This window comes from Fusarium venenatum, assembly GCF_020744135.1.
Source record: "Fusarium venenatum strain MPI-CAGE-CH-0201 chromosome Unknown EDB82scaffold_2, whole genome shotgun sequence".
NCBI lineage: Eukaryota > Fungi > Ascomycota > Sordariomycetes > Hypocreales > Nectriaceae > Fusarium > Fusarium venenatum.
In genome coordinates this window covers 7,869,247-7,892,914 of record NW_027072130.1, presented here as the reverse complement: position 1 = coordinate 7,892,914, position 23,668 = coordinate 7,869,247, and the positions used below count along the sequence as shown (strand labels likewise).

At 47.8% G+C, this 23,668-nt stretch overlaps 8 protein-coding genes across 8 annotated transcripts; 3 read left to right on the top strand and 5 right to left on the bottom strand.

Moving 5' to 3' along the window:
- The first annotated feature begins 163 nt into the window (after positions 1-163).
- EDB82DRAFT_537255 (uncharacterized protein) lies at positions 164-2,651 on the top strand. Its single transcript, XM_025736095.2, has 2 exons — positions 164-531; positions 586-2,651. The coding sequence occupies exons 1-2, from the start codon at positions 402-404 to the stop codon at positions 2,490-2,492; spliced, it is 2,037 nt and encodes a 678-aa protein (XP_025586736.1). The 5' UTR covers positions 164-401; the 3' UTR covers positions 2,493-2,651.
- EDB82DRAFT_192524 (uncharacterized protein) lies at positions 2,646-5,400 on the bottom strand. The gene is made up of 2 exons (XM_025736094.2): positions 4,328-5,400; positions 2,646-4,256 (listed from the first exon to the last, which is right to left on the bottom strand). The coding sequence occupies exons 1-2, from the start codon at positions 5,000-5,002 to the stop codon at positions 2,847-2,849; spliced, it is 2,085 nt and encodes a 694-aa protein (XP_025586735.2). The 5' UTR covers positions 5,003-5,400; the 3' UTR covers positions 2,646-2,846.
- A 1,240-nt stretch (positions 5,401-6,640) lies between these two features.
- Positions 6,641-9,051, bottom strand: EDB82DRAFT_525444 (mitochondrial carrier domain-containing protein; the record flags this gene model as incomplete). Its single annotated transcript, XM_025736093.2, has 6 exons — positions 6,641-7,193; positions 7,241-7,406; positions 7,466-8,163; positions 8,428-8,635; positions 8,750-8,830; positions 8,889-9,051. 6 exons carry the CDS (start codon positions 9,049-9,051, stop codon positions 6,641-6,643), a joined length of 1,869 nt encoding a protein of 622 aa, XP_025586734.1.
- Positions 9,052-9,787: 736 nt separating this feature from the next.
- On the bottom strand, positions 9,788-11,457 carry EDB82DRAFT_501547 (cyclin-like protein). Its single transcript, XM_025736092.2, has 2 exons — positions 11,118-11,457; positions 9,788-11,060 (listed from the first exon to the last, which is right to left on the bottom strand). The coding sequence occupies exons 1-2, from the start codon at positions 11,275-11,277 to the stop codon at positions 10,258-10,260; spliced, it is 963 nt and encodes a 320-aa protein (XP_025586733.1). The 5' UTR covers positions 11,278-11,457; the 3' UTR covers positions 9,788-10,257.
- A 246-nt stretch (positions 11,458-11,703) lies between these two features.
- Positions 11,704-13,109, bottom strand: EDB82DRAFT_476107 (uncharacterized protein; the record flags this gene model as incomplete). Its single annotated transcript, XM_025736091.2, has 3 exons — positions 11,704-12,228; positions 12,278-12,757; positions 12,810-13,109. The coding sequence occupies 3 exons, from the start codon at positions 13,107-13,109 to the stop codon at positions 11,704-11,706; spliced, it is 1,305 nt and encodes a 434-aa protein (XP_025586732.2).
- A 1,416-nt stretch (positions 13,110-14,525) lies between these two features.
- Positions 14,526-16,062, bottom strand: EDB82DRAFT_501543 (uncharacterized protein). Its single transcript, XM_025736090.2, has 2 exons — positions 15,386-16,062; positions 14,526-15,320 (listed from the first exon to the last, which is right to left on the bottom strand). Exons 1-2 carry the CDS (start codon positions 16,019-16,021, stop codon positions 14,904-14,906), a joined length of 1,053 nt encoding a protein of 350 aa, XP_025586731.2. The 5' UTR covers positions 16,022-16,062; the 3' UTR covers positions 14,526-14,903.
- A 3,243-nt stretch (positions 16,063-19,305) lies between these two features.
- EDB82DRAFT_501538 (uncharacterized protein) lies at positions 19,306-19,724 on the top strand. The gene has a single exon (XM_065608647.1). It carries the CDS (start codon positions 19,417-19,419, stop codon positions 19,630-19,632), a length of 216 nt encoding a protein of 71 aa, XP_065465023.1. The 5' UTR covers positions 19,306-19,416; the 3' UTR covers positions 19,633-19,724.
- A 2,030-nt stretch (positions 19,725-21,754) lies between these two features.
- EDB82DRAFT_525440 (uncharacterized protein) lies at positions 21,755-22,371 on the top strand (the record flags this gene model as incomplete). Its single annotated transcript, XM_025736089.1, has 2 exons — positions 21,755-22,021; positions 22,078-22,371. 2 exons carry the CDS (start codon positions 21,755-21,757, stop codon positions 22,369-22,371), a joined length of 561 nt encoding a protein of 186 aa, XP_025586730.1.
- Positions 22,372-23,668: the final 1,297 nt, after the last annotated feature.

The following is a 23,668-nucleotide window of genomic DNA, read 5'->3' as shown; positions in this document are numbered from 1 at the left end:
CTCTGGACAACCGCGTTTCTAGAAGCTTGTGATTCCATGGGTGATGATCACTGCCTTGGAAGAGATTCCGTCAACATGGATTGGTTCATCATGTCTCTTGGCAGTCAGAGTACTGTTCTTGGTTCGACTAATTTTCTGGTAGAAGTGAACGTTTAGATCTTATAAGACATGTGTTTCTCTTGTTTCATATTAAACTGCCATCCTCGAGACAAAACCTATCCTTCTAGACTGCTTTACAATAAACAAAACACAAGACATGACTTGTAGCCCCACCAGAACGGAATTCAAATCATCAAGACCCACCCAAGCTTGAATCCCGACATCACCACTTTTAACCTTTTCTTTATCAGCATCTCCATCCGCTGATTGCGCTCCAGGTTCGAGCTGGACAATATAATGGAATGACTACGGCATCTCGTGTCTTTCATCACGCCCCTCGGCCTATTTCCTCCTCCGAGTTCAAAGATGCCGTCGACGCAGTATGTCGACCCCGGTTTCCAACCGCCCGCTTTGCCAGGCCACAGCGGATAAGTAGGTTATCTGATGTCCTCTCATGTCTTCGATCTACTAACATAACGCCTTCAGTGCTGGCTATTAGTGGTGGTGTAGATTCAATGGCTCTTGCCTTCCTCATGTCCAAGCTTGTTCGTACATACAGAGGCTCCAAAGTTGCAGACAACCCCGTTCAAGGTGCTACGGCTGTTGTCATTGACCACAAACTTCGTGACGGAAGTGATCAAGAAGCGTTGGAAGTCGTCAAAGAACTGCGCAAGCTCGATATAAAAGCCAATGTTGCGCCCCTGGCTTGGAAGGACGAAAAGAGTGCCGGCCTCGATCCTCGTACACTTCCCAACGTTGAAGGTCTCGCGCGCACCTACCGATATCGCACACTCGGTCGTATCTGCGCTTACTTTGGGACCGACAGTCTTTTCTTTGCTCACCATCGAGACGATCAATACGAGACGGTACTTATGCGACTACTCGGCGGGCATGGATACCGAGGTCTTCAGGGTATAAGGGAGGCCAATTCGATACCCGAATGTTACGACTTGCACGGTGTCTACAAAAGTGGTCTTCTCGACGATCAACTCAAAGCAAATCCAGCACTCAGCTTCCGACCTCCTTCGCGCGAGATGAAACGACTGAAAAGGGCTTTCCGCCGCGAGTTAGCCCTCGAAACATCTTCTCTCACGGCAGATTTCCCAGACCTGGTCGATTCATACCCACAGTCGCCCGAGGCCGAAGGGACATCCGACGATGTCCCTTACCTCAAACCTTTGGAAGTTGAAGATGGTGGTGTCATGATATATCGCCCTCTTCTCGAATTCGACAAGGATAGGCTTATCGCTACGTGCGAAGCAAACGGGATCTCTTGGGTAGAAGATGCGACGAATAAGGATCCCACATTGACGACACGGAATGCTATCAGATATCTGGTTCGAAACCATGAGCTGCCCAAGGCTTTACAAAAGCCTGCTATTCTATCTTTGGCCGGGAGGTGCAAGCAGAGAACTAAGCTAGAGGAAGCTGAGGCAAAACGGTACCTCGTTCGGGAAGCCGTTGTTAAAGACTTCGACCCAAATGCAGGGACCTTGCTGATCCAGTTTCCAACACCTCGCCCATATAATAGACGACGCAAGGGGCGTTCGTCTGAAAAGGAGATCAGACTGCGCAAGGAGCACCAAAGAATCATCATGAGCATCGCAGTTCGGAAGCTAATTGATTTTGTCACTCCTGAATACCATTTACCACCTCTTGCAAATCTCGAAAACGTTGTCAACAAGCTCGTTCCCGGTATGGCCCCTAAAAGCAACTCGACCCCAAAAGCTTTCACCACAGCCGGTGTATACTTTGATCCGATTGTAAAGGGAGGTTCCATCAAATGGCTTCTCTCTAGAACGCCCTACACCTCGACTCAGGCTCTTCCTTCCGCGAAACTCTACTGGCCAAGAACGAAACTCTCTTCTGTTCCTGACTTCAACAGCGAAGAACCTCTTGATAGCATCTCTACATTTCGACATAATGGATGGATAAAATCCAAGATGTTCGACGGCCGTTTCTGGGTGCGCCTTGGACCTAATAGGCGACCTATGTGGCAGGTTTCCCCTTACCGTGCGGAACACGCAAAAGCGTTCCGCAACGCTCTGTCACCAATCGGGAAAGCTCGGCTTGAAAAGCTGCTCAAGCATTACGCACCTGGAAAGATTCGTTATGCACTACCTGCTATCTACATTGTTGAAAAACAACAAGACCCCTACTCAACACATATGACCACACAGTTGACATTAGTCGCACTCCCCACGCTGGGAATACACGTACCTGGTCTTGAGCGATGGGTCAAATATGATGTGAGGTACAAGAAAGTTGATGTCACACTGTTAGGACATCAGCCTCGGAGGGAGAAGGAAAGGAATTTGGCCAAGTATCGGCCGCTGTTCGGACCGGCTCATAAGAGGAGGTTACGCCTGATGGGCAAGTTTGGACCACAGTGATGGTTCTGTGCTATACGATATGCTACGCTGTAACAACGATGATAGAGAGATAATTGCAACTTATACCCCTCAACTAATTCCAATCTACACTCGCTATGATGGGAAGCTTTCTAGACATGAGATAGAACTTATGGATGTGGACGTTATTTCAGAGTAAATCCCTTGGAAAACATATTAACTCGAATTTTCATTTCTGCGTTTATTTCATTAACATTCCGCGCGTTGCGGTAGTATGTGTAGTCCAGTCCATTCAGCGAACGATGTGGTATCCCGATTCCTAACGAATGATGCCTTCCAAAAACACAAACTCCATAACTCCTCATAATCACTTTGTTTCCTCACTCTTGCTCAATATTATTTCTCCCCAATTACAACAACCTGGTCACCAGACACGGTGTTAACCTCAAGGGAAGAGTAGCCCTTATCACCCTTGCGTCCTCTAATGATGTTCATAAACGTTCCTCCCTCATGCGTAATCTTCAAATCCTTGCCCTTGAAGTCTTGCGAACCCGAGATAGACTGTGCATACAGAATACCCTCCCAGGATTGGGGATAAACGAGCTTGACGGTTCCGCTGATCGACTTGTGTTTTGACTGTAGGACTCCAAAGGAGGACTTTCTGGCTTTAGCTTCAGTCTCGTCGTTTTCTGTTAGAACGATGTATGGATCACGACCGCTCTTTGGGTCATAGGGTTCCAATGGAGGGATTGTACTCCCGATTGTAGCAAGGCTTGTCCACAAAGGCTCGAGAAGATTGACTTCAGTATCTCCACTCTTTGTGTCCGTCTCCAGATATGGGTTGTCTTGACCGGTAGCCATCTGTAAACTTGAATCCAGCACAGGCCAGATGTTGAGCTTCAGATCACCAGATTGTGATTTGAAAGATGCAGACGAACTTGCAGCTACATCAGCCGTAACATCTCCCGATGCAGTGATGATGTCGACTCTGTAGTCGCGTGGTGGAAACTCGCGATCTGGGCGAGGGGCCTTTCGAGCACTCATGATAGGCTCGTCGATCTTGATAGTTCCAGAAGCGGACCGCACTTTGAGAGTTGCAGATCGGACGGCCTGCGGGTTGACGGGCTTGGGGCCGACGCCGGTGGTAACGTCGCCAGAGGCGGTTCCGATATCGAGAAGATCGTACAAAGGATACCATCCTCTCACGTCGCCGCTGGCTGTATGAATATAGATCTCGCGAGAAGAAAGAGTGTATGGATCGACAGCCTTGTCAGTGTTGGTTGCGTCGATGGTAGGGGCGTTAATGTCGCCACTGGCACTTCGGATATTGACTCCATCCAAAGCTCCAAGGACGAGACCTTGGTCGATAATTACATCAAACTGCAAGGTATTGATAGTCAGAGTGTTGATAACCGATCCGCGAGGCACCCAGAGAGTAGCTCGGACTTGGATACAAGGAGTCGTGTCAGTTTCATTCCAGGCAATCCTTCGCGGCACCACCACCTCGACGACTTGTGTCGTCTCATTGATCAACACATCGATACCGAGACCGTCAGTGTTAGAAAGGACCTCTGCCTCTATTTTAGCAGGCGATGATTTGTCCGTAGGACGAAGAATTAGCTCGCCCGAGATGTGGGTGTGCCATCCTTCACGGCCTCTGCTGTCCTTGACGGTTTGGATAATGGTAAGATCGCGTGATGGCTGGATGTCTAGCTCTTTGAAAACCTTTCCGAGGCGATGAGCCTCCTTGGGGCATGATTTGGAAGAATGCCAGGTGAACTTATCTCTGGCTGGGGATTTACCTGGCTATATCAGATGTCAGTTAACAGTCTCCAAGAGGCATGTATAAGTGATATGGAAGATTGGGGGTTACTTACACCGTGGCTCGAATGCATGGTGAAGCTACTAAAGATCATAAAGACGACAGAAAAGATCAATAACGAAGCAAGGAATGTCTTGAGTCTTCTTCGGACGTTGAGTCTTGCGATGAAATCTTTAAAATTCTCCCAACGTGAAGGTGGTTGACTTGAGTTGGGTGACGGATCGCTCATAGACTCTGGCGGATGAGAGTGAACAACAAGAGGCTGTGTTTCTTCAGGCCGACCCATTGTCGCTGTAGAAGTGAATGTTTGGTAATTGTTGACAGTGTTTGGTGAAGTGGGTGAAGGTGAATAAGCAGGTGGTGCATCAGCAGAGTGAGCAAACGTCGAGATTCTTTGTGAATAAGACTGAGGCTGAGGCTGGGGAGTTGCAGCGATTGGATTCTCAGCAGCTCTTTCCTGCCTTTCGTGTAACGAGGCAGTGCTTCCACCATGTTCTTGTCTCTCAGAAGAACCCCCGGTATTTAACAACATCCTCTCCCTTTCAGCTTCTTGAGCTTTGGCATCTCGACTCAACTGCGTGGGATCCTCGACGAGCACGTTTGGGACGTGAGGAGAGCGAGATGACGACGACTCAGACGACGCGTGGAAGTAACCGTCAGTTGGCGAGAGTGCATCAGGTTCGTCATCAGAATCGGCGGAATAGAGGTTGTCAGAATAAGGAGCAGGCATTTTTTTTTTGTTTCGCTTCGTCGTATAGTTTGCGAATCTAGCCTGGCCTGACCTAATCTGACCGGGGGTGCGTGTAAGACGTATAAAACAAAGCGGTACAAGCGTATGTGTACGCGGCAATGTATTCACAAATAGATAGAATATGGGTTTGCACTTTGTATCACCAAAATAAAACTGCAAGTTGACTCTTTTTTTTGTTTCTACAAAAGACACGAGAGAGAAGAAAGATTAAAAGTTGAGTTGCGGCATGGTAAGACGGGAAAAGAGGGGAATAAGCATGCTCTGCTTCTATAGTCTGTTCTGGACCAAAAGATTTGCTCGGTTACGTTGCCTCAAGGACTTGATTCTGAGCATAACGACGTTGATCGATCACGCTATGGCCATTTTGGGGGTTTGTCACTGAGATGTGCAGATGAAGCGGAGTAATACAGCAAAATGTCCGATTTATCTGCCCATGAATGAGTGTGGATGTTCCTATCTGTGAGCTACAACATTGTCCAATGTATGCTCACTTTCATATGTCTTGTCTTCTAAGGATCATGATATTACTATCAACCAAGACTTTCATCTCATCTCAAAGTCCAATTTTAAGAAACAATTATTTCCTCTCTTCTCTTCTTATCTGTGCCCGTGCAAGTCATCCTTCGTCCATAAAGGGAGCAAAGATCCTCTATCGCCTTACAAAAGTTCCCCACCAAACCCCGCAACCCCTTCTCTCCAATCCCTGTCAACTGCCCTTCCTGTGCAAGCTCAATCTTGCAGCTTTCTACTGCTGCGTAAGCTCCAGCATAAAAAGGATGCAGCTTTTTCTGTGGCACGCAATGCGGCTGACGACAACTTTGTCTCAAACTGCAGAGAAACAAGAAATAAATGACGTTTTATGTGATGCGCGGGAATAGACGTGATAGGGCTGATTGATAGCGACAGTTCCATGGCTGGGATATCCTGGTATGTCTATCACCCGAGACAGACCTAGGCAAAACCTACGATTGATGGTGAGCCTCTCAGTTGTCATAATCGCCAGTTCTCTTGAGCTTGTCCTTTATGAGAGCTTCTCATATCATAGGAACAGGGTCGCCAGAGAAAACCACGCCTTCTTTGTATCAAACTCCATAGACGAATGGGCTGACACTAATAAACCATTGCGTCGGTATCAGACCCATATATCCGGCTCCGAACCCCGCGTGGGACACACTTTCAGTTGAGTCATGTCCGGTGTCGTCAGAACCTCTTTTCTTAAAAGAAACTGATTTATTCTTCATGAGACCACTTCCTCTCTTCTATCTCGTCTTTGAACAAATACATGTTCAACCAATTCTAGCCATCGCTCTTCCACCTTGAAAAATGAGAAACATGTAGTTTAATACAGCGTGGTGCTATTCGAAACACCACTCTGTTCATTGGCAATGGCTGTCAACCGCTTTCATCTGATATATCAATCCTTTCAACGCCATAAGATTCCCCTCCGTCGTAACGCAATGCCATCCAATCGCTAAGACCCCCGCTTTCCTGAATGTTGATGTGAAATTTGCGTGTGTATGTATAGTAAGTAGTAAATGTTGTTTGTGAGAACTGGGAAGGGTTCCTCAGTCTCATGTCTTTTGTCCCTTTCTTTCGTCTGATCGCTAGCTGGGACGACTAGTTCAATCCAAGGATTCTCTTGGAGTTCTCATACACCACCCATGTGATACTCAAGGCGGGTGCGACCTTGAGGAGGTTAGGTGTCAGACCCTTGTATAAGCCTCGGTAACCCTCTCGCTGGATCGTCTTTTTCGTCACGTCCCAAATACCAGTGTATGTCGCCGGGTGCATGGCTGTGCCCTGGGTCTGAAGTCGTGTTCGTACCACATTCAGGGGATAAACCACGCTAGCTCCAAAGGCTCCTGATGAAGCGCCTATAATTCCTGTAGCAATGTTTCCCAACTTGACGTCGTCTTCGTGCATGTTGTCTATTCGAGCATAGTAAGACTTGTACGAATTTTTTAGTAGTTCAAAGGTACCCATGTCGATGGCGCTGTAGGGAAACATTCCAATAAGTCCCATGGTTAGACCTCGGTAGCACGCACGCAGACCACCATCTGCGTACATCTTGACAGCGGTTTGACGAACAAGTGCTGCACCTGTAAGGCCGTCCTTGACGGTCTCACATTGTAGTCGGAACTTGAGGGTATCTAGGGGATAAACAGAGGCTCTGCTAGCGGTTAGTTTCGAGCCTCATCAGCATTGGATCAAACATACTGTGCAATCATGCCAGCAAGACCACCCGAGGCAAATTTTGACCACGAGCTGAGCTTCTTTGGATCTCCATGTCCCTCGAAATTGGCGAGAGCTCGTTTGGCAGCTTCATATGAACCAAATTTTATGGCTGTTTCGGGCATAATCTTTACGACATTGAGACCGTTTCCTGGTACCGTTAATATCAGCAAATGTCACAGGCCCAGGGTCGCGTTGCACAAGTCTTACCTGCAAAGAGACTTCGAGCACCCCCTGACCGAACAAGATCTCGAAACGCATCGGTAAATGGCTTTGCTGCATTCTGTAGAGCGGCAACAGGACGACCTTGAATAAGCGCCGCACCCGCTGTCTCGGCTCGACTGGTCGTGTTCACAAGCAGATAAACCTTCAACCGATCGAGAGGCGCAGTAGCCGTACGCGACACTCCCCCGGCGATGGCACCTGCTAGAAAGTAGCCTGGATCAGGTACAAAGTGTGTTAGTCTAAACTTCTTGTGCACTGTTGTTGAAGCTCCAGTGGTGTGTTCATGGATGCCATCGTCCAGGTCTTGTGTAAGCGATTCGACTTCCTGCGATATCTCGGTAGCTGGGTCATCGTAGTCGGGATATGTAACCGCGGCCGCGGTAGCCATGTTCTCGGTTTTGTTTTGGGACTCATTCGAATTTGAAGTACTAGGTTTACTGACGGAAGTCGATGTCCGGTCCGGAAGGGGCTTTGGGTATTCGAAAGGAAAAGCAACTCTAAGAAGAGAGCCGAAAAGGGTTATGAAAAGAGAGCGAAAGCCGTCCGTACCTAAGCCCTCTAATGTTTCCTCACTAACGAGCGTGTCTCCCTCTGGGGTTACGCTGACCACCGAATAGTAAAAGTCAAGGACTGCATGGAGCTGAGAATCGTGATCGTGTGGGGGCATAAATAGGAGAAAGTTTCTAATAGTTCATGATCAGCTGCAAGTCCCTGATCCATTAAGAGTGTTTAGAATGGTGTATCAATGATAGGAGGTGGTCGCAAATGTATCGCCGAGTGGTTGAGTATGGGCTTGGCACATGACGTTATGAGAGTTATCCCCCGCCAAAATGACTGAGGGTCAGTCATGAGCAACGAGCATCTGACGGAATGCAACTGACGCCCAGTGGAGTCGTCAAGTAAAAAGAAAACAAGCATTTGAACAAAGTTTGAAATAAAAGACTGACCGCCATTCGTCAAATGTGACATAACCGTCGTTGTTGATATCCATATCGTCAAAGAACTCACTGAGGCGGCGGTTCGATAGTGTGAGTCCAGCGCTCTTAAAAGCTGTTTGAAGCTCAAGCTTGTCCAGCTTCCCATTTCCGTCCTTGTCAATTGATCTGAAAAGGGCAAAGAGCTGGCGCTCTGCATTCTCGACGAATTTTCGGAACTCTAAATGGCGTAAGAAAAAGCGAAAAGTAAGCTTTCAAGATCGCAGTCGCAGGAACCGAGGCAATATCGGAAGGTCGGAGAACGCTCGACAGTCACAGTAGACAGGTTGCGTACCGTTATATTGGATCTTTCCATCGCCATTTCTATCCACCTCTTCCATGATTCGTTTTAGCATGTCGTCGGCGTTCTTCATGGCTGCAGTTTCTCATCAGCATCTCTGTCCAGCATGAGCCAGCAAGGACCCTTCGCTTACGGTGATCAATCCTCCGAAGCCCCTTCTTCAGACCCTTAAGGTCAAGTTCTCCTGTATGATCAGGCTCGAGGCTCGACCAAAGCTCTTCGACTCGAGCATCGCGAGAGTTTTGTGGCTCTCTAAGCCCATCCTCAACTCCATCGACTATACTGGTCACGCTCATGACGATGGCTATGGATGCGCTGGTGGCATATCTCGATCCGGCAAGAGTTCAGGTTTGGTAGGCGCAGCGGCGCAAAAAGCCCTGCGCTGCAGGGAAGCGTCGTCTTTATGGGGTTGTAAAATAAGGGTTATCGAGCTGCTGCGAAATCGAAGGGAGTGCTATCGGGCTACCGGAAGGACATTGCTGAACAGGGCATCTGAGGTCAGGAAGAAAAAGCTGGTGTTGAAATGCCAATTGGCGAGCAAGCTGTGACGTTGGTAGCTGGGAGGGAACCCCAAACTGGGTTAATCTTTTGCTACTCTTGCCTTGGGGTACCATAAACACTGGTCACTGAAAGTGTAATAGCCGAAATTAACAAGTCATTTTATGCCATTTAGATCCATATTTTAGATTGTTTATTTTTGTAGCCTAAACCTCCGAGGTCAACTTTTCTGTTACCTGTTAGTCTTGCTAGAAAAATACATCAGAATTGCCAGTGGAGCTAAGCCCCGGCTTTCAGAAGCCGCCCTGGGCGCTGTCGGGCACTGCTGGAGCTGCTCTAACGATCAATCAGAGGCACTGTATTATGCTTAGTGCCCGGAAGGACCCGCTGAGCTATTCTCTTGCTGTCTCTAGCTGCCAGCATCCTCGCTCTGTCTCGGCATAAAACTAAAGGGCTCCTCATGTTTGAATCAATTTCTTCTAGAAGAATGAAAATATTCACATGGTCTGAAACTAGACAGGTAGTTTAGTCCTAGTGTATTGAGGGTCTATCAAAATTTTCTTCTCAAGCAAAGAAGATTTGTGCCAAGCTTGCCTCATTACTGGTTGGGGTCTGGTTGACAGGTTCAAACAGACAATGTGCCAACCTCGTAACAGAATTAGAGTAAGTGTCGGTGTTGCGGAGGACAGCCGGCCAACCGAGGGGCACTAATTTAATTGTTGCCAGCTCTGAGACTTACAAGGAAGACATCTCCATGGTCCAAATTAGAGCCTCCATACCTTGTACTCACCTGTGTTTAGTTGTAATTCTGGCAGTTAGTGGTAATCCAGAACCAACATGCTCAATCCTACAGCTCTGGCACACAAAAACAGTTATATAAATATGATCTCTAAGCTCAAAGGTCCAAACTCCATGAAACGCCCTACGCGTGTATCCTATCCTGTGTATGCTCGCCCCATAAGTAAGTACTTCATGTCTCGTATCTCGTATCGCTAATACCGATATTACTTATCGAGCCCTCGCGCCTTAACAAATCTATTAATTTGTTCTCGGGTGAGCTTGTCGTTGTAATGCTCATAACATTCGTAAAAGGAGATGATCTCCTGCGTAGCATCCACCATCGATGCAATATCCACGTTGCTGTCAACCAACCACTTGGCAAACCTCTGCACTCTGGACACTCGAGCTTGCTGCTGCCTCTCCTTTGGCTCCGCGGTTGCAGCCTCAGTAGTTCCTCCTCCTGGCGTCTGCTGGCCTTGCGCACGCATCAGCGCCTGTTGAGCTGCTGCGAGTCCTGCTGCTGCCGCTGCCCCTGAAGCGTTTTGCCCATGCCCAGAATTGTTGGGTCTGAGAACCAGCGCCAGAAGCATGGCTACCATTGCAATGACATGAGGAGGGTATAGCAGCGGAAGGTCTGTCATGAAGTGATCGTTAATCACCGACCGGGCAAGCTGCACCTCGTCCTCTTGCAATCCAAGTTCGCTTCGCAGTGCAATGACCGTTCGGTATGGTTGGTATACGATAAGTTGCGATCGCATTTCACTTATCATCATGAACTCGCACTCTCCCAGCTTGGACGTGTCGATGGCGACGAGATCTCCCCACATCTGTCGCGCCTCTGTAACGATAAGTCGGATATGCTGAGGTGACTCTTCTATCTTGCATGCAAGGTATATCGCGGTCGCTATCACGAGGTACGGGTTCGTGCGGCGGATCTCGACTTTCGAATAGAATCGTTTCATGTATACCTGCGCCGTGGCCATTGATTGTTGTCGAATCGTCAGTCGCTTCGCCAACCTTATCAGCTCTATTTGTTCAAGTCAGCCATGTCGCATGCTCCGAGAGGGTAAATAAGGTCACGCACGCTGATTAAAGTATATGTTCAAATGGCGTTGCTGCGGGAGGGGAAACATGCGCACGAGCTCTGCATTGTCTTCCTCGAGCTTCTGTCGCATCGTCGCGAGCTGTTCCTTGGTGAAGGTCCAGAAGCGACATTGTGTTGACTGCCAATAACTGGCGGACATGGCTCCGGATATGTGTACCGCTCAAGCAAGTTCCCTGTGCCTGGGAGTTGAATTTGTAGGAGTAACGCTTGCGACAGCCTGAGGCTGTTGAAGGTTTGTTGGCTAAAGTATGGAATGGAGAAAAGGCTGATGGCGCCACATTGAAGGGTCTTGTGGCTGATTGGCGATAGACAAGACCAGGCTATTAGCTGTGGCGACAATAACATGAACGTACAGTATCTTTCAGTTATCTTGTGAATGCAATTAAGCGTTATCTTTAAATGTAATGACTGGTTCTATTTAAAGAAAAAAAATCCGTCGTTCATCTCGAAAAGTCGTGGTATTCGTCAAAGACATTCGCATCATAAACTTGCGTATAGGAGGATTTAATAAACCACAAAACCAAACAAAAGAATCGTCTATTGTCTTCCAGGACGCCGTTGGGTATCAAGCCTGATCCAAAAGCACATCACCCCTTGCTATTTTCTCAAATATTGCTGTCACCTCAGACTCCGTTAATGTCGTGCTCCTGCTCAAATCGTACATTCGAATTCCCTTGTCAGAAGGTCTAAAGAGAAGTGCGCCGTTAGAATCCTCCTCAACAATTTCTATGAAACCAAGTTTTGATCCCAAAGATCCCATATATCCGGGAACAAGCGCACAAAAGAATGCGGTCAAGTCGGGCATCGGATATGATTTGTCGGAGTATTGGCCGTCTAATGAGACGCTGTTTGTGACGATCTTGAGGGGATCCTCGCGGCAGTTGAAGCCTAGAATTCGCTTCTCCAGACAATGACCTCCGGCATTCTTCAGACCTAGCGCTGAGTATTTTATACTTTGTGCTGTGTGTGAAGGTACGACGGTAAACTTTGAGAATTCTGTTGATCGATTAAGCACTGTTTTGGCAGCTTCCCGGTTGAGGGCGATATTGAACTGATTTGCAAATAGATTTGCCGACATATCACAAGAACCCTGGCAGTTGTCAGTATATAGAATCAGTATATCGTAACTTGAGACATACCACTTGCAGATGGCATTTAATTTTACTAGCCACTCCTTTTTCAAGAAACAGTCTCAAGATCCTTAAAGAGGAACCCCCAAAGAAACGAACACTTGCTGCAGTTTCAATCGCATTATAGAGAGCGTTTAAGTTAAGGGGCTGTACGGATGTGTTCGAATTGCCTTCTTTCTGTGCGCTTCTCTTAACACATTCCTCGTACCAGTTTTGTAGGCTCTTCGTTCGCTGTGGCAAAGGTTCGTTCAGGATATTATCGTATGCCTCCAGCTCGTCTGCGCTCCGGTTGACAAGCTCTTCATGGTGATGAAAATTAAGGTTCACAGGATTTTCGATTTCGTCTAGGCTTTCAAAGTCCACGGAAACTTCATTTGAGTCGTTGTTTGACCACTCGGCCAAACAAGAAGCAAAGTCCCAAGCAGTGAGGCGACCATGAAGTGCAGCATTGTCCTTTGAGCCGTATTCCGATTTGACAGCCATTTGAAGCTGCATGGATGTTAGTAAGATTCATAATGTATTCTGAGGAAGAGGAGCTTACTAGATGACGGTCAGCTTCTTTGAGACCCTCAGTCCTATCAAGATCCTTCTGCTTGATAAGTCCACCCAGAAGCACCTTGAAAGGGTTCCCTAGTGACGAAAAGTGCTTTTGTATCAAATCTTTACATTTGGATACTTGCTCCGCAGTCATGGATAGTCCAAAACACACTTGACGAGGCTCTATAATCCAAATCACACGAGTGTTCGGCCTCTGGTATGTCGCCTTCCACAGAGCCATGGCGGCGGCGAGGTTGTCCGAGTCGATGGAGTCATTATAATAAATGACGAGATTCTCGCCCATGGTGAAAATATCTCTCTGTTTGTTTCTGGTATAATTGTGTTTTCTGATAAGTGAATTGCGCTGGAGTTGTTCGGGGTGATGAGAGATTTATTATGAATCTAGGCCATTATGATTCCTTTGAGAGAAGCTACGGAGGCTGTGCAGTATTAATTGTAAGCTTGTGCCACTTAAAAAAAACTGCCCCGCGAAGCGCCTCGCCACAACCAATGAATCACAAAGTCAACCTTCTCGCCGGAGTGACAGGCTGCAGCCTTGTAAGTGAAAAAGATTTATGGGTTTGGGCTTTTCACAGGCTGTTTAGGATGTGTTTCATAGCCCTCTTCCAATTCCACCCTTTTTCCACCTTTGTTCGCGTACCAAAGACAACTAACACGGAAGCAGAAATGGCCGGGCCATCCCAGTCGCTCTAGTTTAAAGGGCTGGGCAGTCGATAACTCTTTCAGAAGTCTTATTGCCTCCAAATAACGATGTCTCCAGATCAAGGAGGGCGCCCATGCTCAAGATCCACGTGGTACAACATAGCACGACATACAATCTGGACCGCAGTCTAGAATCATGTGGCGAAGAATAAGGATACTCCTACTTCGATAGTATGATTACATGGCTATTTGAAGAGAAATACATGTTCAGAAAGTAATGTATGAGAAATGTTTGGCGGCCCATCTTGGTCTTATTTCGAGTGTCTCCTTGGAGTTCATATATCCCTAAACTTGATTCTTCGTCACCGTCCACAACACCAAACAGCAAAACAAACAAAAAAGGGGGCATAGGTCCCTTCTAGCTTACCAAATCCAAGTATATGTCTTTTCTCCCCGTGCATAGGTATGTTTGCTGTTCATTCAGCCCACGCTAAGGCATGGTCCTCTCAAAGAAACGGGCGTTTTCATTCATCGTTGTTTGAAATTCGTCGTATATCAAAGGTTCGCAACTATTATCCCACGAGCTCACCACTACTGAGTCACAACGTTAGCCTTTCTATGAGGCTGTGTTTAACTGGTGATGTGTCCCGGCTAATTTGTTTGCTCTATGATGAGGATTGGTCGTTGTAATCCCGCACTTACACTTGGCTTCACAGGATTGCAGTCTAGCAAGGTTCGTAACAGTTCTAAAATATCCCTGACAAACTAAAGTCTCTTCAATGGCTAGGCAGGTCCAATACTGACGCTATCAAATTACAATATTCCTCAGGATGGTCGGGCCTATGACAAATATGGGTTTAGAGGCCAGGCCAAAACCACAAGGCACTCTCTTTCCTGAAATTCAATACCTGATTCATCACTCAGCCCTAAGCTAGATCTCCTGGTCAGTACTTATGATATTAAGGCTGTGTTGGGCTCTACTGGAGAGAGTGTTGTCATGGGATCGTGCATAAGTCTAGACACGTGGCAGAAGCCTCCTATATACTATAATTTTCAACTTGATCTTCAGTATACCATGGTAAGGTATTAGTTATAGCACATATTTATTGTTCTTGTCAAGTACATCCCGGCTAAATAAAGAGGTACATAGACTGTCCGCAACACAGGTCCATCACCTTGTGAGATGCGTACAACACGTGGGCATCTTTTTTCTGTTAGTGCCCTTGCGGGGAGAAAACACAAGACCTAACTAAGCTTAGGCTTCAGAACATAAAAAGCCTAAGAGTATGCCCAAAGTTGCATCAAACAATCAAGTCGTTTTTGTCCTTCAGTTGGGAAGACTCGAGTTTCATGTGATCCCTGGACTGCCATTATGAAATCGACAGTTAGACACTGGCGGTTACTCTTCACCATATGACCCTTTTCTCATTGAGATTTAATTCATCGGGCTAATGAAGAAGTGGTCGTTCGTCATGCCCTTGACTTGAAACTTCATTCCAACCTCAAGATGTCCCTCAACACTTGGTGCGCAAAGCATTCCAAAGCTTGGCTTGAACTTGAGTCCAGCGTCGATTCTTCGATACTTCATCAACTGGTTCCAAGGCTGGCGTGGGTGCTTCTCGGCCGTGAGAGGGTGAACATTGGGCACCTGGCATCGCAGGCAGCGGCACACAACGTCGAGATCAAGGCGATGTTCACCTTCTCCAATTTGCAGAGTCTTCCATCCGTCTTCGACCCACGGTACACTTCCACGAATGATGATGTTTGGTCGGAAGCGCTCAATCTCGATCTTGTCCTCTCCGGCATTAGCGAGACGTTCGTTCAACTCGTTCATGCTTGCCATGGAAGCAACCTTATACGTGTCTCAAATTAGCTGAAGTTCTAGACCTCTTGTCATCATTCAAGCTCGTGACTTACCAGCACAGGCATCATATCAGCGAATTTGGTGGCTTCGGTACGACCCAGACGCTGAGGGGTTCCGTTACCACGCAGAACTCGGGGTGTAGGACCTTTGTATACCAGGCGGACATCCATGTTCAAGAACACTGAGATAGGCTTTGTGAGGGTGGCTGAGTATTCCCAAGCGTCGGTCTTCTCGCTCCAAATCTCTGCTTTAATCAACTCAGCATTCTTCTCGAGCCATTGAGTCGTGGGGTGAGCTGGTATTTCGAATGAGTGCTCCTTGAGAGCGATAGTAAGCATATCCGTATCAGCATCCCAAGCCGTTGTAATAAGAGTCATGTTGGAGTTTGTCCTGATGGTGATAAATTGGCGCTTTTCAGCCGTGACAAACATCCAGTTACGGTCCAAGTCTAGACCTGTCCGCAGGAGCTTTGTTGATTTTACATCAAAGCCCCGGCATGACTTGATGGGGTATACTCGCAGGCGTACAATTTCATCGTTAGCTGGCAGAGGCAGTGACGACTTAGAAGCAGATCGATTGCCGATTACACGCGAGAGAATAAAAATAAGAACTATAGGCAGTATTAATGAACTGGCAACAAACAATGTCTGTGCCATTGAAGAGCTTGGAATGATATTAAACGAGTCCATTTCGATACAATGGGCGATATTCAGTTGGTGGTGAGTATGAGTCAAGTTATTACACGGAGAAAGAAAAAGCCAAGACGTAGCGAGCCGTTGCGGGATCATCGGAGGATTTACGCACTTGACCCGTTCCGGAAGGTATTCAAGCCGAGCTACATAACTCTTAGGAATCAAGTCGAGCTGAGGTTTATTCGATGCTAAAGGACAAATCGAAATGCAGTTAAATTATATTTGATTACATTGGGTCCGCTTTAAGGTAGTTAGATCTCTTGGGGCCATGATGCATGATGCCCTCGACTTGTTGAAGGAGTACAAATGATATGCAAGAGCCGTGTGTTATTCCAATACTCCGGAAGTGCATATGATGATACTACATTATTCTTATACGTATTGTCCAGGTCTATATCTCCAAATATAAATGAGACAAAATATTTCGAGAACATAAAACCCATGGACTATGCCAGTACGTCACTGTATCTCCCGCCACCTTGAGACCACCAGTGCTCCCAGCAGAGGTTTTGTCATCAAAGCACATAACCCCGAAAATAACGACAAGATAGATGTCTTGAGCTCCAGAGATACTACCAGGGTAGGATCTATATTGACAGGGTAGAGAAGACTCAACCCGTCCGGGTTCCAAGAGAGTTCCTAAAGTTGGTTCCTTTTGTGGCGAGTTAGACAGAAACGATTAACTGTGCATCAATGTACGATCTAGTCAATAAATACACGAGACGGAGTCACAGTGACAGTTTATTATTCAATTCAATGGTTAAAACAAGCGAAAGGATTTAGGGCAACATGCACAACCCCCTCGACTTGTTGTAGCACAAAGTATACAAGCTATCAACTACTAGCCCACGAACTCACTTAGATACGGCAGCATTTCTTTACTCCCTCCACTACACTTTTCACACCGGGGATAATGCTCCTCCTCCAAGCTACACTGTTGTCAGTCAGCAAATGTCAAGCCCACCGTGGTCAATGATATATACCAATTTTGGTAACTAACAAAACACATACGACCATACCTATCAGAAAACTCGGGATCCCGTCCGCTCTCCCATAGATAAGCTGGTAAGGGGCGGATTAGTAGTTGGGTCGGTGACGACCAGCGAATCCCCGCTGTTGTATGTTTTTTGGTGTTGATATCTTTTCGTGGTTGTAGGTAGGTCTAAGAGGACTCCACCTTGTACGCAAGGTACTCTTTTTGCAAAGGATTTTAAATCTCAGAGATGCACAGCGAGTTCCTACAAAGATCTAGAGGTCAAGATACACTATGTGAGTAGTTGTCTCATCGTGATTAGTATTCTAATAGTATCCTTGAGGACCATAAACGAATCAGCGCTGAAGCATCCCATCTGAAAGTCAATGGAACCTCTCGTCAGGTGACGTAGTAATGTCCCCGCAAAGTGTGGCGCGCGGGGAGACTTGCATTGAAGCAAGGGGTGGCGCGGTCTGGGCTGAGTTTGTGCTCGGACTGGGAACTGCCATTGTTCTCCGCCAGGTGAGACACTGGTAGTCCAAGGTCAGGGTCGAGATGGCGAAAGAAGCGCTCTAGCCGACAAAGAGTCTCTTTGGAGAAATAGCGGTGTGTGGTGATGTATTATGGCACGCCGTGTGCATCACTGAATGGGCTCGTCTCATGATATAGAGAGGGGTTGAGGACTCGTGATGGTCAAAATTGAACAACTGTGAACGATTGAGATGCGTGTACCTGGTGGTTGTTGCTTACTGAGATCGTGAGTTGATGAAATGGCATGGGTCTTGCATGGGTATAGATGGCTGATTGCGTCAATGTGGGCAGATAGGAAGAGAGCTAAAGACACCTGACTCAAGAATTGATTTTGAGAACAGTGCTGTATCGTTGCTCAACTTAACATTTGTGTCGACATGTCTCTCTTTCCCTGTCAATTAAATCAATCCCAGTTAATGAGTGAGGTTGGGATAATACCGAATGTTCTCCCACTATTACGGTATGCGGGCACTTGGACGCAACAACGTCTTTTGCCACCAGGACCCTTAAGGGTATCAAACCTGTTGTACTTTGTATGTACCGTTCTGAATGGCTTGTTCCTCGTAATCTGAGTTTATTATCTGTCAACATTAACTTTATGTTTGTTTGTTCTTTGTTGAGAGACCTGTCCAGAATGCCGTATGGTTTGCGCTAGGAAGCCGAAACACCAAGCTTTACGCATTCGGCCGAGGGTCTCGAAACCTTTCGGGGTAGAATCTGGAGGCGCTCTCCAGGAACGGGGAGTTCAATATTAGGGGATTGATCGGTTCTCTTGTCGTCTTGACGAGCGATCGGCGTGGGCGACCAACAAACGACAAACGACAACCAAGAGAGAAGTGCGTCAGGTTTAAACCTCCCGCTAAAGCTCACTAACAGGCCTTTGCAAGCAAGTGAGGTTCACAGCCAGCCCAAAATAGGTGTAGATAGCGCAGCATCGTCCCCACAATGATGTCCTGGCAAATGACACAACCTCGAGGGTTTCTCGTGGCGTGGTCCGGTACGGTAACTTGGTGGTAAATCGAGACAGCCTAGCAGCCCTGATGGAACGCTTTGACGTTGAGACAGAGAAAAGCAAAGCAGACCTGACCAGCCAGGTTAGCAGACAGGGTAGGGCAGGCAGGACAGGGCAAGGTGGTTGCTTGTTTGATAAAGATGAGCGACGATCTGGTCTGGATGCGAACTGAACAAAGGCTGAATTGGGTTGCACCAGAGGAGGCAGTATCAAAGACTAACAAAAGAATATTCTAAACAAGTTACAGTTCAGTACTGATGGTGGGTTGCACTCTGAGCATGCAGAGATAAGATGAGGCTGGCGGCAAAGCGGACCTCTTAGCATGATGAAACGATTGACGATATGCATATGCATCAACAAAACTCCCAAGTAGGTGCATTAAAACACCGAAAATCAGTACCAAGCTGCATTTTGCCGCCGTCGTCACTTGCTTATCGTTATCGTCAGCGCTCACCACTCAACGACGATCGCTGATAATCTATTCTGTAACACACGAAACACGATCTCACCCGTTGGACATTGTGCACATTAAAGACACTGATCTTTGTTGAATCTCTCTACTTTGATGGGCGCCCGCAAAGACGTTGCAACCGCCATGCCACGACCGAAAAAGAGTTGTCTCGCCAAGAAAGACTTTCGGGCAGAGCGACTTCACAGTACAGGGTGGATGCAGTGCAGTGCACACAAAAAGGTAGTGCAACTGAATTTGGACTGGAATCGTGGGTTGGGGTTGGGGTTGGGGTTGGGCTGGCTTATTTTAGATGTGTGTGGGTGAGGTTACCTTAACCTTGAAGGACAACGCCACAGTGTTTTGGTTCCATTCTAGGTTCGTTAACCTCTCTCTCTCTCTTCGTGATCAGGGTTGTTGATGAAGATATGGTCTGGGCTTTGACATGCCCTGGATCACTACCCTACAGCATGGCGATGATCAGCATCATGGCACTCACGTCACATAAGACTTCCAGAAGCCAGAGAATGATGATGATCCTTCTATCAATCAGTTTGCCTCTTGTGGCGACATTTATTTTAGCACCAAAGAACCCTGAAGGCCGCTTCGATAATGGTTCGACCACTGACGAAACAGTGTGTTGATTGTCAACAACATCTCATTCGGCCTCTGACCAGGGCATAAAAACAACAACAAAGGGAAGGGGATGCGATCTGCAGACTGGAGGGGCCATGACAGAATAGCACAGTGCAAAAGCTTTGTCCAGCCCAGTCCGCCACGTTTCCAACGGACCAAGGATCCATGTCCAGACCCAGGCCACCAAGGACAGCGCAAGACAGGGTCTTGAGGCTGCCCAGTCATGCCTGATACCAACCCTCCCTCATATGGCGCTGGTGGTCGGGAATGGCTTCTTTGACGGTCATGCACAGTGCTCTTTTAGACCTTAGTGCTCACTGCCCCAAAAGGTACCGTGCTGGTCGAGCCATCACCGCCTGCCTACCACCAATCCACCTGAGCCATCGCCGCCCCCGATGCCTTTACAGTGCAGAACTGCCCGACGCCTTGCCTTTCTGCTCGTCCCCTCCCTTCCCTTCCCTTCCCGTCCCGCAATGGACGACGATGCGATGCTATGTTGACTGGGGGGCTGCTTCGGCAGTGCGCTGCATCGAACTGCAAGCACTTGACATGACTGCACCTCAAATCGCCTAACAGACAGGCCCCGTTCGGCGAGACAAGACAAGATATTCAGTACCTGATGATACCGTGCCTGGTCCGCGTCAATACACCAGATCAGATATGTACGCCGTGATATTAATGAAAGATTGATTGTAACTGCGGGGCTCAACATCTGTCGCAGATGAGAAACAACAGTCCATTAATTCCGTATGGACGAAGCGCGAAGGACCAAGGTAGTGGATAATAACAATATCAGCATGTCAACAAAAGGACAGGCGCGCGCAATCCAATCAATTGACAAAATTAGCATGCTGCATCAGGGTATAGCGCCTAATCTCACGACTACGAGAGCCTTGAAGGGGACGGTTCAGAAAGGGGTTTGCCTGCGCTAGCACAGGGGGATTGCAGTGGGAGAGTGGGAGAGGCACGCGGTCGAGATGGTGCCTGAGACTGAGACTGCGACTGCGACTCCAAGTGGAGGATTCTCACTGTGTGTTTTGGTATCTGTATGGGTAGCCCAGATTCCGTCACTCACCTGATGAACAATGCGCACCCCTGGACCGACAGACTAACCTAGCCTGTGTCTGGTGTACAGTGCTGTACAGTAGAAAGAGACAGGCCTGAGGTCTCACGATCCAAACGTGTTTGGAACAAAGCTGAGAGCAGTCAAGTGATGAAGGTTGGAATGGGGAACCCCGAGAAAGCCGACCCGACATTTGATCTTCAATCTAGCACTGGGCTTCGTGAGTGTGAGTGCAGTAGCTCACACCCTTGTAGGATAGACGCTGAGTTTCGGATACCGCCTGGTGTGCGGACAAGCCCAGAATAGGACAGGTAGCGTGCACTCAGCCCCCTAGCAAATGCGTGTGTTGTCCAGCTTTCTGAACACGCCAGTGATACTGTGCTCGACAGAGAGAAGCAGACTGTGTGCTTTTCCTAAACATCCCTACCCTGAGAGACTAGGGTTAGCTAGTAGCATGCCACCAAGATTACACTGTGGCACACGCTATTCTGCTCATATGCCAATCATAACAAGGTGGCAAAGCAAGCCTGTCCACCGTTTGCAGGTCGTGATTTGCCAGGACATGGTCCCACCCTCATCTCCTTGTTCTGCAGGCGCTTCATGTGGATTTTAGTGGAGGTCTAGTGGACCTTGGTGGACTCACAGTGTCCCCAACCAACAAGAACCCATTGCCCGCCGTCCCCGGTGTGCAGTCACTAAACTGTAGGTATCCCGCCTGTCCCCTTCCATTTCTATTTTACTTATCAAAGCCATCCGTCACCTTCCAATCTCACTCCGCCCCTCCTCTTGTACCTCGTCTCGCTTCGCTCCCACTCTATTTCCCACAATTCATCTCTTGTAACCAAAAACCTACATCAACCAACAAACTTGCTTCCTTCTACATTTGCAACTCACCACATAACCTTACCTCTCCTATTTTGTCTGCGACTTTTTCGGAGTTGTCCATCACGACTATTAACGACGACTATTCAACACTTCATTTCTTGACTGTGTTTTTATCGCCTACCTGATTAATCCCGCACCAATTCCGGAATCACAACAACGCGACTTTCGCCCAAACTCACATAATGTCTGCATACTACACCTACAACGCTCACCCAGTGCACCCCGCTCCCATGTCGCACAACCACCACGCCGGCCGAAATCGCAGAGCTCCTCGTCTCTCCATGTCTCAACAAGTCCAGCGCCAGTTCCGATCTGGTCCCCGTAACATGAACTTGAAGGATCCCGAGGCTGCCGCCATCACCTCTTTCCGCACCAAGTTCGAGACCAGCCGATCTTTTGATCTTGAGGACGATATGGAGTTCTGCCCCGGTCTGTTGACTGAGAACGACGTGAGTTGTCCCGCTGCTGTCTTCCACAGCGCATCTATCTGACCTGTTGTCCACAGTACGTGTCTATCTCCAGCGCGTCCGAGCGTTCCTCACTAGCCAGCAACTCTCCCGACTCTTCTCCCACGCAACACCCCAACACTGTTGCTCCTGGCTTCTCGCTCAACTCGACATCCCCCGCCTTCATCCCCCCCTCTTACCAGCATCAGCCAAGCATGAAGCTTCACCAGCCCTCCGCTACTCGCGGCCGCAATGCCATCCCCATCATCAACCCTGCTACTGGCATTACCATGTCAAGCCCTCCTCAGTCAGTATCGCCTGGCAGGATGCAACAGTCTCTTCGCCGATGGTAAGCCGTACGCAGTCGCTCTCCACACATCTTGTATGGGTCGACTGGCGTGTCGCACCACCGGCGATGCGCTTTGAACTGTAAACACAACCGTTCGTTCTTGGCAGCTGTTTTTATCTTGGCGGGCATATTGACCGATCAAGACTTGATCTTGGCATCATCTTATCATATGGGCTGGTTACCTCAAGAGCTTTTTGGGGAGTATTCGCTTGATGCGACTGCTCACATTGTTGGCTACAACATCTTTCGACAACCATTACTTTTACCCTCCAAACCTATCTCACCTGTACAAACATCCCTAATCGACATGTCTTGTTCTAACCAACAAGTTAATGAGGATATTACTGGCACGGCTTGATAAAGATCGATACCATTTTCGGCTTGGTTACTTTGTTATTTTTGCAACAAATCAAATACCTAGGGTTGGGTGTCCGCCTCTCAAGATGAGGCTTCAAGACACGAACGGGCGTTTCTTTGCTTTTTAAGACGACATTGCATCGGTGTTCGGCGGCACAAGTATCGGAATATCTTGGCATCAATTGTTTTCATTTTTTACATGGTTGGGCGCGGGTTGGCCTACCATTCATACCAAAATGTCTTCTCTCATCGCGGTCATGGGTTATGAAGTCAACAAGAGAAAAAGAACAACATAGAAGGGAGTGCTTTTTCGCAAGCGGGGTCTTTACCGGTGTTATTTGATCGGTCGCATCTTGGAAATATCTTTGGGCGGTGATCAGGATTGAGATGAACGGTGTTTTGCGAGTATTGGGATCCCTAATCGGGATGGAATCTGGGAAACTACGGGGAGTTGGTCGAATTTCTGGTGTTGTCCCGTTGCTGCAATGAACGGGAATTGAAAAGGAAACCACCTTTGCCCCTTCGTTTTCTTTGTATCATGGGACACCCTATATATTTGTCCTCTTTTTGTTTTCTTGCTCATGGATTGGGCTTTCAGCACCAGCGCTGGCCTACCTTGTTTTTTGGGACCGGAGTAGTTTATACTTTGGAGCGTTGTTTGGTTTGCCCTTGTCCTGGTTGGACGGGCTTCTTTTACAAATATTTTTCTCGCCTTGTCTAGCATCTGGAGTGTTGGGGGCCTGGGACACACATGTCATGATCAGATACAAAGAGGTTATTTGGAATACGGGAGGCCCTCGAGCCTGGTTTTGCACTGCAGCGGTAGACTGCATTTGCGTGGCTATTGTTAACTGGGTATTGGCGCTGTCTGGTTGTGACAACGCGGCTTCATCGCTGCGAGACGAGAATATACGAATGTTCAAATAACTTGAGTTTCAATGTGT

Coding starts and splice junctions, on each gene's coding strand:
- EDB82DRAFT_537255 (XM_025736095.2), top strand. CDS start 402: ATGACTACGGCATCTCGTGTCTTTCATCACGCCCCTCGGCCTATTTCC. Junction 532..585: donor TGCCAGGCCACAGCGGATAA/GTAGGTTATCTG, acceptor TAACGCCTTCAG/TGCTGGCTATTAGTGGTGGT.
- EDB82DRAFT_192524 (XM_025736094.2), bottom strand. CDS start 5,002: ATGCCTGCTCCTTATTCTGACAACCTCTATTCCGCCGATTCTGATGAC. Junction 4,257..4,327: donor CCATGCATTCGAGCCACGGT/GTAAGTAACCCC, acceptor CATCTGATATAG/CCAGGTAAATCCCCAGCCAG.
- EDB82DRAFT_501547 (XM_025736092.2), bottom strand. CDS start 11,277: ATGTCCGCCAGTTATTGGCAGTCAACACAATGTCGCTTCTGGACCTTC. Junction 11,061..11,117: donor GAACATATACTTTAATCAGC/GTGCGTGACCTT, acceptor TTGAACAAATAG/AGCTGATAAGGTTGGCGAAG.
- EDB82DRAFT_501543 (XM_025736090.2), bottom strand. CDS start 16,021: ATGGACTCGTTTAATATCATTCCAAGCTCTTCAATGGCACAGACATTG. Junction 15,321..15,385: donor CTGATATGATGCCTGTGCTG/GTAAGTCACGAG, acceptor GACACGTATAAG/GTTGCTTCCATGGCAAGCAT.
- EDB82DRAFT_501538 (XM_065608647.1), top strand. CDS start 19,417: ATGGTCTGGGCTTTGACATGCCCTGGATCACTACCCTACAGCATGGCG.